Source organism: Chaetodon trifascialis, chromosome 15 (genome assembly GCF_039877785.1).
Source record: "Chaetodon trifascialis isolate fChaTrf1 chromosome 15, fChaTrf1.hap1, whole genome shotgun sequence".
NCBI lineage: Eukaryota > Metazoa > Chordata > Actinopteri > Chaetodontiformes > Chaetodontidae > Chaetodon > Chaetodon trifascialis.
Window position 1 is genome coordinate 17688714 of NC_092070.1, and position 15522 is coordinate 17704235.

General features: G+C 44.3%; 2 protein-coding genes across 3 annotated transcripts; one reads left to right on the top strand and one right to left on the bottom strand.

Moving 5' to 3' along the window:
* The first annotated feature begins 603 nt into the window (after window positions 1–603).
* Window positions 604–8377, top strand: samd1a (sterile alpha motif domain containing 1a). 2 transcript variants are annotated; one of them, XM_070981855.1, is made up of 7 exons: window positions 604–1082; window positions 3673–4027; window positions 4410–4549; window positions 4670–4730; window positions 6282–6363; window positions 6615–6729; window positions 7048–8377. In XM_070981855.1, the coding sequence occupies exons 1-7, from the start codon at window positions 720–722 to the stop codon at window positions 7192–7194; spliced, it is 1263 nt and encodes a 420-aa protein (XP_070837956.1). In that variant the 5' UTR covers window positions 604–719; the 3' UTR covers window positions 7195–8377. The 2 variants fall into 2 exon arrangements, with proteins under 2 accessions (XP_070837956.1, XP_070837957.1); XM_070981856.1 differs by having other exon boundaries at window positions 626–1082; window positions 4413–4549.
* Window positions 8378–9460: 1083 nt separating this feature from the next.
* Window positions 9461–14246, bottom strand: tecra (trans-2,3-enoyl-CoA reductase a). Its single transcript, XM_070981857.1, has 11 exons — window positions 14079–14246; window positions 13223–13274; window positions 13075–13119; window positions 12843–12946; window positions 11580–11695; window positions 11236–11341; window positions 11013–11085; window positions 10887–10930; window positions 10709–10766; window positions 10514–10602; window positions 9461–9646 (listed from the first exon to the last, which is right to left on the bottom strand). Exons 1-11 carry the CDS (start codon window positions 14244–14246, stop codon window positions 9473–9475), a joined length of 1029 nt encoding a protein of 342 aa, XP_070837958.1. The 3' UTR covers window positions 9461–9472.
* Window positions 14247–15522: the final 1276 nt, after the last annotated feature.

The following is a 15522-nucleotide window of genomic DNA, read 5'->3' on the forward strand; positions in this document are numbered from 1 at the left end:
TCATGACAATGAATTCACAAGAGCTGTTTATTGTGTTTACAAATGACTGAGGTAAACAAACCCTTAACAGAAAATGATTTTCTTGTAGGATATCTGTATAATGTCAGTCCATGAATTATAAGTCCATTTATTTGGGAGACACAGCGGGTTTTAGGTGGGTTTACCTTTTCAAATTCTCAACCTTCTCAATCAGTTACAATTTCGGGAAAAGTTTAAATCAATCAAATCTTCATTAGGTTCAATAAAGCAGCATTTTTATTTTCTATACTGATTTATTAATGTGCTGCCTTTTTCCTCCTGTGATCGTGAGCACAGCTCTCTGTTGTAACGATAAGTCAGAGGATGGACCACGTGACCAGGCTTCAGCGACTTCATCAAAGGCTGAACCTTAACAGTTGTTGGTATCACACTGCCTATCTCCTGAAATAAAACGCCACCTTTTGCGCCCATTATGTCGCACATGGGCCCGAGTCCGCGCGCTCGTTCCCGTCCAGGTCTTCAAATTCCACCTTAAAACTGCTCTCGAGTGAAACTTTTCTCTGCAACTCCGTCGGTCCACCTTAAGCGCACACGCAAACGCAGGAGGCGTACAGCGAGGTTTCCGCTTCTCAGTTGGGCTCGGACCGCGGCTCACGAAAAACACCGTGTGTAACGTACAAGGTTGACGCACTAAGGTAAGAAAAAAAGCAAAGAGAAGGCGAACCAATCGAGCAAAAAAAATGTCTGAATCCAAGTACCGCGAGTGGATCCTGGACACTATCGACTCGCTGCGGTCGCGAAAAGCCCGGCCGGACTTGGAGAGGATTTGCCGAATGGTCCGGAGACGACACGGGTCCGAGCCCGACCGAACCTGCGCAGAACTGGAGAAACTGATTCAAGAACAAACCGTGCTGAAAGTTAACTACAAGGGCTCTATATCGTACAGAAACGCCGCCAAGGTTCAGCGGAGAAGCAGAAAAAAAGACGATGTAACGTTAACGACGGCTGCGAGAAGGAGCGCGGTGGAAGAAGCCAGTCATTCTGACTTGAGCAACGGGGACAGCGCTTTCGGTCCTGTGGACCAGGACGAGGAGGATTTGGAGGTATGTTGAGGTTGATGCAAGGCGGCATGTTTAACGAGCTCACATCTCATTATCATGTCACATCTCACCAAATTAACAGGTGGAGATAAAGGCAAAGAACGGGTGACGTTAATGAGTGGTTTGCAACAAAAAAACACGTTTTTTTGTCTGTACTCGGGGAGTGGTGAGGGGAGTGATTTGCAAGTGCACCCAAAACTGCCGCAGACGGGGAGCGGCGGTTGGACCTCGCTCGAGCGCTACCGAGGTGGAGACAGAAAAAAAAAACAGAAGGTGCGCGTGTAGTCGGAGTATGGCAGATTTTACACGGCGCCGGCTGAAAAGCACTTTAAACGGGCGATGCATCGGCAGATATAAGAAAACAGGAAAAGTTGCACCGTCCTGCCCGTCCGTAACAAGCCGAGCCACCATTACCAGCAGCAGAAAGCGCTTTTCAAGCCCCAAACTCGGCGTTGAGCGAAGGGGAGGGGGGCTCTGTCAAGCTAGCAAAAGATGCGTAGACGTAGCCCGGAAGCCGAACAAATCATTTTTTCAAAATAATAGCGTCAAAACACGCGCGTGTCAATGTGGGTTTTATTTTGAAACCCGGGGCTGGAAATAAGGGCTTTCAGTCTCAGTGGCTTTTAAATGTGGGAGTGGGTAAAGGAAAAAAAAAGTCTCAAACACCGCGGATGTAGGAGCCTGATGGGGGACGTTGGGACATTGTTGGGTTGTTGATTGTTTTTTGTTGTTGTTTTTTCCTGGGGAATAACGTGGACAACCATCCCAGGCAAAAGACTAAATGTCACAAGAACCATGTCCAGACGTATATTTTGTTTGCCCGTGACGAGATTTCACCCCCTTCCGTCTGACTTTAAGATATGGCCATCACTGTGTTTTGTCCCGTATAACAGCAACCAAATCGATTATAATCGATGCTAAAGTACTTACAATAAAGGTATAATGGGTCCATTTATGCACACTGCGTCTATTTTTCGAGTGATGCACGACTGCCGACGCAGTGCATAAAGTCGAACCCCTAGATCCATTGTCGGACACGCAGCCAAGCCCGGTCACGTCTAATGCTTGGTGTCGGCCGTTGTTACGGCCTCACTCGTCCCATACAGTAATGCCATCACTTCTCTGTGTCTGGCAACTATTTGTTGACAGTATTTTAAGAGGAGCCACATCACTGCAAAGTAATGAAATGTGTAGAAGCCGGTCACACTGCGAGACCTAACTAACGTAAAGCCACCGCAAACTGTTCGTCCAGCGCTAGCTGGCGGATGCTCTATCCGATTTGGGTTAAGCTGAGATCAAATTGACTTTGTTCTCTGAAAGGCGTGTGTGTCGCTACAAAAACGAATACGACTGATTACTTTGAATAGAGTGCTTCTCGGGGCTTGTTATCCAGGTTTTACCTGAATACGAGTGTCAAATTCAGACAGTGACGTGTCCGATAACGGACTCATTTGCGTTACTCTTTTCTTTTCGGTCGCTTCTACTGTACATCGCTGACCCGGCGCAAAGTCAAAGTAGACTGGTAATCGGGGCGGCTGGTGCTCGCGCTGATCGGTGTGCTGCGTTGGTCTGCACGTCGAGTTAACGCTCGGTTTTTATCTCCGCTCGGCTCTACCGTGGCTCGGCCCCGGGAAGCGCTCCTTTAAAGACCACAGACACAATGGCGAGGTCTTTACCGCGGCTCCCAACTCCATGCGCACTTTGGAGGAAATTTGAGAAAAACCCAAAACGCCTCCCATCGGCCCTTTCTACACTCCCGTGTGTTCGTATGATCAATCAAGAAGGCCTCTACAGACCGGGACGCACCGAGCACATCGGCTGTTTCATGTGAGCCGAGATGAAAATCATGCTGGATTGAGATCCGCGGGGCCGGGGTGTTTTTGTGACCGTGTCTCGGTGAAAGTTGTGAGAAATGCAGTGCGATGGGTGAATACCATACAAGCGGCTCTTTGCACAGGAGCGGGGCGGGCTTTAGTGCGCTCTTGTGCTCGACTGCTGGGTCTTGGACACGCAGTCGCACACAAGGTAATTTTTTACTCAGGGCGCCATTGACTAAAACCCCCCACCGAAAGGGACGAGTGCGTATGTTAAAACTAGTTAGATGCAATCAGATGACATTATATTCAAGTGGAAACACGTTTTGCGGTGGAGGGGCTCACAGTCTGTCTGCGGAGTGAACACTGCACCGCGGAAAGGGACGAAGGCATTCAGAGGCAGTAATTTACCACCACAGCGGTCAAATTGCGACATCTGTATGAGCGTGTTTTCATGTGACACGCTCAGCCTGCAATTAGCACTCAGTCATGACAGCGATCCCTGATAATCTGGGAGGGTTTACCCGCTCTTTAACTTGTTGTCAAATAATGAACTTAATTGTTGATGGCGGCGTTTCTGGCACTGAATTAAATTTTTTGTATTAACCTTATTGTCCTCTTTCATCAAAGCAGATATGAAGGCACACCTCATGTATTGTTTAATTCTGCACCCACCTTAGATTTTTTTAGGCGTTGTATCATGTATTCATTGTTAGAGATTACAGCTCCAAAATTCATTGGGGTGGAAATTACATGTTGCACCTCTGCTCCCTTTGCAGGCTGACACCTCTATGGCAATGGACACAGACAGTAATGCCGATGAGGAGGGGGCTGATGAGAGCCGGGATGGGCAGGACGGACCCTCTCCTGGCCGCACATATGAAGATGCCGCCGTGCACTGTGCCACTGTGCGGGCTGTCTCTGCCCCCTGCTCTCCATCTGGCACTCGGCCTGGCCCCGGCCTCGGCTGCGGCCCTGGCTCGGGTCTGGACTGTGTCTCTTTCCAGAAGGCTGGTGAGAGGCCCAGCTCCTTGCCCCCCTCCAGCCCCAGGGCCCTCGCACACAATGACTGGGCCTATCATTCTGCTGTATGCCCAGTGGAGCGCCAGCACCCAGGAATGCAGAGAGACAAAGGTATTCACACTGTTAGACACACGCTAATATGCGCACCCAGCATTATGGAGCGCTTCAATATTGTTTCATGTGCAAGCTTTATGCCTGGTTTTGCATTGGATGTGAAACGGCATGGGAGCTGGATGGTTGACATGGTTGTTGGCAGTAGAAATGCTCAGTTAATGTAAGCTAGGCACAGAAAAATAAAAAAAATAACACATTGTATTTCCATGCCTTAAAAATGTCTTGCTGCAGTCATCCATTGGTTACAGCGGTAAAAACACACATACAAAAACAGCTGCATTCATTTTTGACATAGCACTAGAATTTACAGAGAATAAAGTCATGTGTGATAATATGGATTGTATGAGCGTGTAATCCAAGTGATTCATTGTGTTCGCAGCAGCCACGAAGCCAGCAATCCACCCTGTAACTACCAGCCCGGGTGCTTTAAAGAACAACGTGATGAAAGAAGATGGAGGCAAGGCAGAGGATAGCGGCCTTTCGTCTGACCAGTTGGTACCAGACTATGCAGCAGGACAGGTAATTTCCCAGTACTCCTTTTGTCTCAACAAAACGGCACCTGTATGTCTTTGATCTCTTTGCTTCACACTTACAATTTTCATGTTTTACTTGTTTTGTTCCGCTTTGTGTGGCCAACAGGATGAGACCAAGAATGTATCTGATGGCAGACCACAAGCACTATCTTTGCCATCTGACAATTGTGAGTAACATACTGTCTACTGTGTCGTCTGCAACTGTTTTGCATGTTAAGGATATTAACTAATGACAGCTTGTGTTTCTAATACTCGTCTGGCTGTTCTGTGGCCATCTAGACTTGTACTTGCCTTGAGGCTTGCTCAAGATTTTTTGGATGTTTCACAAACTTGTCCTGCTACCTTCCATCCAGGTGGTGCTCACTGAGTCTTAAAAGCTGTCACTCAAAACTTACTGGTCTACTACAATACTGCTCTTTTAACAGCAGTGGCTTGTAGTGGTGGAAATCTGCAGACTTACAGTTTTTACGAGCAGTTTGGTGCATAGTATGCTTGCAGATTGCTCTTAAGAATGCAGAAGGTCCCGTTCATATTTTCTTATGTACGACTTTGCCGATCAGCAGGGAAACATTTCGACCTGATGAAAGGTTACCAAGAGAAAGGTTCCCATCCACCACCTCAGACACACATGGTTTGTCTCCCGGTTTAGCCTCCTCGTGCTTGCTTGTGTATCCCAACCCGCACAATGTGTTGTGAGACGCTTGCAGTGTTTTTTTTCTGAAATGTGACTTTCTGGCTTTTAATACAAGAGAAGTGGTTATAGATTTTCCTGCTTATTGAGATTTGTTACAGGCTAACTGAGCCAAGAGACCCCAGAGTAAATAGCTAACATGACATAACTGAAATAAACAACACTGAAGTATTTTTACCACTGTACAAGTACCATGCCACTTTATACTGTACTCATGCAGGGCCTGGATATGGTTTGTCGAGAGGAAGCAACACTTTGTAAAAATGGGGGCCTTCTCATGCGTCACATGCATGAAGACAGTCCTGCCAGCTTCCTGAGAAAGTGGACTAATACTGTATAGTAATGGTGCTGTATCAACACTTATTCACTGTACTGAAGCGTGAACAAACTCTAATAGAAAAACATACTGTACCGTGACAGTAGAGGCGTCAGTGTGGCATATTAGTACCGTGGAAAAAGCATCACTTCCAGTTCTTCACAACTCTGTTGCTGTCTGTTCAAAATCACACCGCTAAGGGTGAGGGATGTGATTCTGCACATTTAAAACTACAAAAAAATTATTACTGTTAACTACATTTTCACTGAATTTTGCACATTGATGCAGTGTTAGAGTTAGAGTCAGAAAAAGTTAGAGCCGTGGTTCTCATGTGAACCCTTGTCTTTGCTGCCATAGTGAGTCATATGAACTGAGCTTCCCTTGAATTATCACTTTCATGTATAATACCGAACTTGAAGTACCTCACTTCAGTTTTTCTAAATGAGTTGAGGCCAAAAGGTACATGTGCTTTTGCTGCATGTGGTCTCCAGACAAGAAATTCAAGGACAAGGCAGACCACCGAAGTGTTTCTCCTACATGTTGTCAAACTCACACTTTAAATAGAAACCAGTGAAATCGACTGTGTTGTGTTTTAGTGATCATCAAACATGCAGCGTCCCAGAGCCTGTCGTGATATCTATGAAATCAGTATTTTATTGTAGTAACATTCACAGAACATTTGTATTAATTTTACATCCGTTTTCTTCACAGGTACATTAAAGAATAAGGTCGATATATCCTCCTTCACGGCAGCCGAAGACAGTCTCCTGAATGGTGGTAAATGTGATGAAGTGTGAGTATTAAACAGATCATGTCCCTCTCTGTCTCTACAATAGTTTCATAAATCTATCTTGGCTTTTATTTTTCATTTATTTTCTTGAATAATCAATCTATATATTTCTTAGGCACAAACTCACATTTTTGAATTTTCACTAACCGCACAGAAGGTCCCCTAAAGGCTTGCAAAGACGCGAGGCATTACCTGCTGAAGAAGGTCACTCTGTGGTCGTGTCTCTGATTCTTTTTCATCTGATCTGCCTCCAGCTCTGTGAAGAAGGAGAAGATGAGCCAGAACTTGTTGCAGTGGACTGTGGCAGATGTGGCCAGTTACTTCTCAGCTGCAGGCTTTCCAGAGCAGGCTGTGGCTTTTCGCACACAGGTCAGCGCACCACCACACAACTGCCACAGAGGGCGCTATGTGTACACTGAACACCACACGTGTCCCATTGTTCAGCGCATTTTTAGCGGCGGTTAACATGAAGTGTGTTGTTTGATCCAAAAGTAGTGTCTGCTGGGGCCAGTATCAGCGTGGTAAAGAAAAGTCTCAGCCTTTTTTCTTAATTTTAGGGTTTCAGTACAGTGTGGACAGTGAAAATGACATGACAATAGATACGTTAAAAGTTATAAAGCATTCAGAACTCCTTTCAGAGCCCTATAAGTGACACTGACTGAGCAACATATTTTCTCTCCCCATCAGGAAATTGATGGAAAGTCCCTCCTTCTAATGCAGCGCAGTGACGTGTTGACTGGTTTGTCTATCCGTCTCGGGCCTGCACTCAAAATCTATGAGCGCCATGTGAAGGTGCTTCAGAGGACCCACTTCCTGGAATTCGAAGACCTCTGAAGTTGTGTTTCACATGACTGACAGACAATGCTGCACTGACCCAAACGTGCATGCAGTGCCCTCTCCCATCTGGACCCTGCCACCCACCTTCATATACAGAATATGTAGAGGGTGAGTGAAGGGGGAAGGCTGCGGTGGAATTAACTTTCACTGTGAGAATGACCAGAAACTGAAAGACAGTCATCCTACCTCTCATTATAGTCTTTGGTTTTTAAAAGGTTTTCATTTCACCCGTGTGGCTGTTCGAACGCATTGCCAAGGCTGTAGACCACTACGTTCAGTCTGCGGAGGAGCAGTGACCTTAAAAGATGGATAATGCCGCAATTGAAGGGGACTGAGCCTTGCACCAAGTGGACCACCTACGGGCTAATGCACCCACAGAGACGTGACTGCGTTGTGCTGTGAGCAAAGTGCTGTCACAGTTTTGGGTCCACAAGAAAACGTCAGTGTACCATCAACAGATCCTCCCTGCTGTATCTATTATGGTACCTTCTGTTTGTCCAGACACCAAAAGTCACACAGATAAACATAAATCTGCTGTGATTTTTCCTTTTCTCATATAATGAGTTGAATTAAATGTCATCTTAAGTGCTGGGGGAGTGAAACTATCTACATTACATATCTGCATGTTGCCAGAGTCTGAGTCGTGACTTACCAAGCCACCAATAGCTGCTGATGTTGGATTATGTCTTCAGCGTCTCTGTAACTCTGAGATATAACCAAACTGATATACTACTACCTGCTGGCAAGGCAATATGTTGCATTTTCTTTCTTTTTCTACCTTATATAGAACTGACTATGGTCCAATTTTAATGCAATTGCATTTTGGGGAACAATTACAGATAGAGGTGAGCAGGAATGTGCAGCCTGATGGAGTTTGCTTTCATACAGTACAAAATAAAGTAATAAACTTTGTGAAATGTTATTGTAATACTGAATATGTTGTTTTAAATTCAATACAGCTGCTCAGCACCTGTTTACAGAGCAGATATGTTGATCAAATGCAATATTTTATGTTATCACCCAGTTATGATTTGTTCTGTGTTTCTTTGTGTTTTGATCAAACATTCCATGATGTCGTCTACATCTCCAATGTATCTCCTCCCCTTTTTATCTGTACGTTTATCTAACGTTGACATTTCTTCCAGAGTCACAAATAAAGCTCAAGTCTCTCTGTTCAGTCACTTGCTTTGTGATAGTTTATTACACTCGTCGTATTAATAAAACAATTGTCTCAACAGGTCAGCGTTGCCTTATGTGAGGACAAGTGACGGTCTTATTTAGTCTAAATCAAATAGTGTACATAAGCTTTTCAACTCTGAATGTTCTCGCGCATAAAGTACAGCTGAACGTTTTTAAAAAATCTAATTAAATTAAAGCTAGTTTAATCCCAAGGTTCAGTCGATGCAGTGTTATGTGAAATGCACATTTAGTGAAAATGGGAGAATAAACTCCTTATCCAATTTTGGAAAGCACCATTAGAACGGATAGAACGTCTGTTTGTATCTGCGCATCTCTTCAGATTAATGCAGAAATAATTGAGTGGGCAAAAATGTGACAATGCACAGAAACTTTACAGGAGATTCATAACACACTGATGGTGATTTGATGACTGAAACTTGGGCTTTTTTGATTGAGCGCTGTATTAACATCTTGTTTAAGGAATAAGTCTATTTTTGTAAGACGTGCCTTCCTCTCAATTGCTTTTCTTACACCACAAACACGCTTGATCCATGTACAGACAAAGGGAAGAGATTTTCCCTCACCCATGGAAAACACAGGAATCCATACAATTTCTAATCCAAACAGAACTCGCACTACCATAGTGTAAAGGTCACTTGGATCAGTGGGATCAATACAATACTGCATGAGGCCACAACATTGTCAGCTCCAGGCTGCACACTAGTTTGACAATGCAGATTAACTTCTTAGTTTCTCTGTGGGAAACTTAAACTGATCAGGTTCCCAAAAACTATGAAAACAACGTGAACTTTTTAAACACCAAACAGCACTGACATACAACATTAAATTAAGACTTTGTTGCATTTGACTCTGAAGGCTGCATTCGCCAGTCCAACACTCAAGAGTGACTCTAACTCCTTGTTGTGGAGTGACATGTAAGAAAGATGGAGTCTGTATGACCAAAATCCATCCGTGCGGTTAACTTCAGCACACACTTTCTGACATCCAGTGGATGGACAGCCCCTTCAAAAGGGCCCGATCAGCGAGAGGTTGGATGTGTGATGTGTGTAGCAACTGTTGTTTTCTCTGCCAGGCTCTACAGGATGAAGGGGAGTATGGAAGAGCGCAGGGTCGGATAATCTCTGAACTCCTTTAAGTAGCTGCGGTGTTTGCCTTTGGCCCATACAGTCATCTGGACGAAGGCCACGAGAGTGAAGAAAGCCACGGGCACACACTGGGTCATCAGTGTGAAGCCGATCCAGGAGCCCAGCTGTGAGCAAGAAGTTTGCACACACAAACACACACACGCACACATGCACCCCCACACACAGGGCATTGATATTTATCCTACATGTGTTGGATGTAACCAGTAGATGGCAGCAATAGTGCATTTTATATTGCAATGACCACCTGCAGGTACTGTTAGCAGTTGCCTTCAGTATATCAGTGTTGTGGAATTTATGCAAAACACAGCTAATAACATTAGAACATTAATAAAACAAGTAAATGTTTCAAGTGTATCTTAAGACAATAGCAAGGTGCTCATGTGGATACTGAAACAGGTCCAGTGTTCTGTAATCATTCCTCCTTTTTAATACTTGCCAGTAAAAGATCAGATCCTGGTGTGCTTCCAATGTACCTAAGCGATGGGGGACAAAATTTACAAGCCTTGTTCTGTGCCAAAATGAGGCTATGAGTTTATCTGAGGCTAATATGAGGCTATGAGTTGGTCAAATCAAGTGGATTTCTACCTTTTTAATTGTTTTAAAAAGGCTAAGTCAGACTGCTGAAGCCACATTTTAACTTCATATAAACTTTGGAATCTGCTTTTGTGCAGGACTGACACATTATGAAGGCATTTCTTAAAAGGCCAGCATGAACGAAAGGAATGAAAACCCTGTTTCAGTGTCCACATGAGCATCTGATTATTGTTTCGAGACAGGCTTGGAAAACTGTGAAGATATCCTTTAATGTGATAAGCATATAAATCATTTCACTAAACTTTTGAGTGACTGACTGCATCGCCGACTCAGCTGACTGAAACCAAACATTTCTTCTACGCCACCTTCATAGGAACACATCTAAAAAATGATTATGCTCATTTTTCTTTAATAAATCCATGCATGTATCTGCTTACCTCATATGTGTAGTTTGGACAAGAAACCAGCCAAAAAATCCAGGTGAAGGGATTTTTCGTTGGGTAAGGAATCTTCCTGGTTTTGGCACCTGAGATGATGGGTACACATAAACAAAACATTTAACTGACCCATACTGTTAGGTGCTGCTGTAAACATGCAAATGAACACTACATGCATTGTTAAAAAATGCTCACCAGGTATCTTGAGGTTACGAAGAGCCATGTGTATGGAAAAATTCCCTACTTGACAGAACTGTGGGAATAAAGACATCCAAAGATGATCATCTATATAACAATAGATTGTTGGGTTTAATATCTGGAAGATGCCTGTACTGAGCCAGAAATGTACAACTTAAACAGATCTCAAACTTACCAAGAAAATATAAAGTCCTGTATTCACCTGCTGCTGCCCGTAATCTGTCAGTGTGTCAGAAAATGGATTAAGATGGAGGTCAATTTCGACTAATGAGTTAGCGTGAGAATTTCAGTGTGCACTTACAGGGTGGGGTGTAGAGAGGGTGGTTGATGTAATACGCCATCCAAGCTGCAGTGCACCAGTAATAGCCACAGTTCTGGAATAGAAGCAGGGACTATAATAAGTTAAAGTGTCAAAACAGGGATCCACATATATTTGGTTCAGATTTCTGGGATTACGAACATGATACAAAATAATAATATACTGCGTATCACATTCAAAGGCCAACATTATGTAGTTCACGCACTTTAAATATGTTTCTGAGAGGCATGGTCCCATGGGAGATACGATGGACAAACATCGTCTCCAGAATCCTCTTGATGTAGTGGAAGGAGTGACACATGCAGGCCAAGCTGCAAGAGGACACACACGCACGCACACACACATACATATTTAGCTGTGATTTAATACATTGTCCTGCTGCAGTTCATTACACTTGACAGACTTGGCCCTGACTCAGCATCCCCATAGCAATATGCTTCACAAGTGTTTGTCATGTTTAAGGGTCGTCTGTGCAAAGCCTGGGATTGTGTGATACATCGCTGCAACATCGCAACAGATCCCTGAAAACATAAGCAAGCTGACACTCACTGTACGACCCAGTGCTTGCTGCTGCTGAAGTCATATTTCGGAGAGTAGATGAAGGGAAGGCGTAAGTAGAACATTAAGTAGATGATCAGTGGGCCAGCACACTCTGCCAGGAACACCTGAAGTGAGCAAAGGACAGACAGACATGCTTTAAACACTGTTTTTCTCGATTGCAGCAGCAGCAGCTACGAATGAATGGACAGCTTTGACAAAGCTAACAATTCACTCCTCCAACAGAAAACACACTAACCACTGAAACTGGAATTTTTTCCCCGTGTTAGATCAACACTTTGTCAGTCTGAAAGGAAAGCAAAAACATGCAACTGACACCAGCATGGCTCAGGCTTCTCTTACAACCCACTTGTCAAAGCCACCTTTAAGCAGAAACCTACTTCTCCTCGGCACTGACAACCATTCAGTGGAACAATAATAGTATTCAACATGTGCCCATTGAACAAATGAGACACTAAGACAGCTTGTAATAGCAGCTTTTCACAAATGATATGATCAAGCAAAGCTGCACAGCTGGCACTGAAATCGATGCCTGAATCAGCTCCTCGAGCAGAGCCCCGGCTCAGCATGCCCGACCAATAGCTACTGGTGATCTCTGCTGGGGCAGCTCGTGTTCCTCCACCCACTGTGGCATTAGTCTGAAGCCTGGCAGGGTGCTGGGGGTTGTGTCAGGGTTGGTAAGGACAGGGAATGTGGAGAGTGGGTGGGCAAGGGTGAGTAAAGTGGCACAGTGAAAGGCGAGAGAGAGGTCAGGGGGATAAACACCTTTGGGAGAAATGGGGCTGTGAGATTATATGTCCTAGGACAGAGGACAGGCAGTGCAAGAGGCGAGAGAAAAACGAACCGCAGCAAATCACCTCTATCTGTCACTGTGGGTTGATATTTATATTCCAGAGTTATTGAGTGGGTGAGAGGCTGTCTGTGTATATATAAAGTACAAGAATCTTAAAAGACCATAGCAGAGGTTTGGCATGTTTTAGTCCATTAAGCACAAATCAAAGCTCGCTTCTTTCCCCAACAGTCAGCTGGTGAATAACACTGTGTGTGTGTGTGCAACAGTTTGTTATGGCTGACTTGGACTTGCAAAGGACCGTGTGAACTGAATCAATTAAGGATCAGATCTTGCATGCTGGAGCCTCTTTGACATAGACAGCAGTTGTTGTTGTTTTTTTCAGAACGCTCATTAACTGGCAAAAACATGCAGCACTACTGTTTGGCCCCAGATGTTGCGTCTCTGTGCACATGTGGACTCACGGTTGCCCATGTGAGCTGGGGTCCGAGGTCAGTGAAGTAAAAGCTGGCTGTGGTTCCCACAGGAAGTGTCTGCAGAACGTCCTCATCCTTCAGACACTTTGACTCTGAGAAACATGGCAGTTCACACCCATCAGCCCAGATAAGACCAGACAACAACACATAACTTCATCACAACGCCTATCAATCAGCTGAGCTGCACGAATGCAGAATTTATTGTGAAAAGCAGACGCACTTGAATCCAAACGCAGGGACTGTCTGGCTGGATACCACTTCGGGTCTGTCAAAACGGAGAGGAACTTTACTCTTGGCATGCTCCAGAGATCATGTATTAAACATTAAGACAGGGAGAAAAAGAACAGTAATTCCTTAAACTTACTCACATGATTTGTGAAACAAAGCTTTAATATCCAAAACAGTGGCAGTTGGCTCCACCTGCAACCAAAATGTAAATATAAACCATACTTCACAGTATTTTTATCAGCAACATTAGTGTGCAGACTGACATTTAGGCTTTTACAAGGCAATGGCAAGACACTAAGTACTAAAAATACAAGAGTAGAAGTGATCTGGATTACTGGCTTTACTACAGACATTTCCATCGCTCAATTTGCCGTTTTGATCTGCAACGTGATTCCCCATGTTTTCGGACACGACGCTACACATTTTCACAAGCTGCTAATCATGTGTATCTGGCTGCCTGTTGGCCCAGTGCAGCACAGGCATGTACTGTAGCTTGAACAGAAAATTCCTGGCAGATGAAGAGGGAATTCTCACCTCCTAACTGCAGCCCATGCTCAACAGAAACGTAACCGATAATGGCTGCGCTTGACCGGGCTGCCTGTGAAGTAGATGATTATCTGCAAAATTACCTGTCTGTTCACGGCAGTGACCCTGTAGTTCTTGAGATAGAACAAACATGTTTCCTCTGACTTCACTGCAAAGTAATTACTGTGTCTGCTTGTGATACTTTCAGAGCGGACAGACATCTTTAAATCATGAACCTTTCAAAGGAATCCAGTGGGAGGTGATAAACTGTAGTAATTGATCATAAAATCTATGGCATGCTACAAGTTCTCCAGCAGTCTTTGTGTCTTTTAGACAGGATTTGAATATCTGTGATCAGAATACATCATGCAGTAGTTAAAGCAAGTCTTATCAATCTTCTAAAACCATTATGGTCAATATAAAAGGTGAGAGTAATCAGAAACCCTCCATTCAACACACACACGCTCTCACCTTGTCCAGCAGCAGCAGTTTCTCTTTAGTCTTTAAGTCCACAATCTCCACCTCAAAGTATACGATCCTTTTGGCCTTTTTGGGAGGTTTCGGTTTTGGTCTCGGTGCAGCCTTTTTCTCATTTTCAGGTCCACCGACATTCTTTGCCTCTAAGGCGAGTACATCCATGACAGTGTTTGATCCCCAACCTCAGTGGTCTGGTGAAATAATCTGTGATATGTCCAGTGACGCTGGTTGTCCTCTGCGAGTATGGGAAGCAACCCCCTGCTCACCCACCACACGGCTGTCAGTCCAACTCAAGGGTGTCGTCTTTGGTGTCTTTTGGACTCTCCGAATAGCCTTCCACCTCCAGAAGAAGAGTGACGGAAATATGTGAGACCATAAACACTTTTTGTCCTCCCCAGATGAAGTGTGAGCGGGCAGGAGAGAACGTGAGTTGAAGTGGAAGGAGAGCTGGCCTGAGAACCTGAAGTGAGCCTGCTCCTCACCTGAATAGCAGCCACTTCATGATCCACAGCCCCCCTTCATGCTACAAAACGCACTGAAGACGAAACCGGAGAGCCCCAAGACATAATCCACAGTGCGCCATTTGCAAGGCTAAATATAAGTCGCCTGATTTGCTCTGCACCAGCTTGGTAACCTTGGGAAGCCACATGCAGCCCTGGCCAGTGACAAATGCCAATGTGCTCTCATTAGACCTATAAGACACATCTCCTGTCTGCCCTGCTCCTCGCTTGGTTATGCAGTGATGGGCCCCATTAAAAGCCTGATCCACGGGATGAAAGACCTCCACATGCCAACGCACCTCCCCTCCCCCAGACCACCTGTGTGGCTGGTATTCTCTTCTCTTTCTGACCTCCACAACAAAGACAAGCATGTTTATTTCAGGGCCCATGTGGTTCAAGGCTTGTGTGCTGAATGAACAACATCGTTTCTAAAATACTTCTGGGGGTTTGTGATGGGAGGAGGGTACAGAAAATGCTGATTGGGAGAAGATCAAAGATGCCTTTCGTCACACAGGGTCAACTCATCATCGCACGTAGCCAACTGCATATCTGTATTCTATGGTCTATTTTTAACCAGCCGGAGTCGTCCAAGCCAGCAGCAAGCAGCGTTTTTTTTTCTGTTTGCATTCTAAAATCTTTTTTTAATCCCTGTGCTAAACCTAATCCCAAACTATAAATGACAATAAATATCGCAAATATGTTTTCATATTATTATTATTCTGATCTCTTAATTGGCTTTGTGATTTTTTTTTTTTTTTTTTTTTTGTATTTGTGTGGCATGCGAAATGGATCAAAACTTGTTTAATTTCAGTCCTAAAAAAGGTATTAAGTGTCAGTTTTTTTGTTGATAGTGTGTCATGCAAATTTTGGAGTTTAGTTCTGATATAAAGAAAAGATAACTGATTCCAACCTTTCCACACTCCAGCATTTGTGCACCC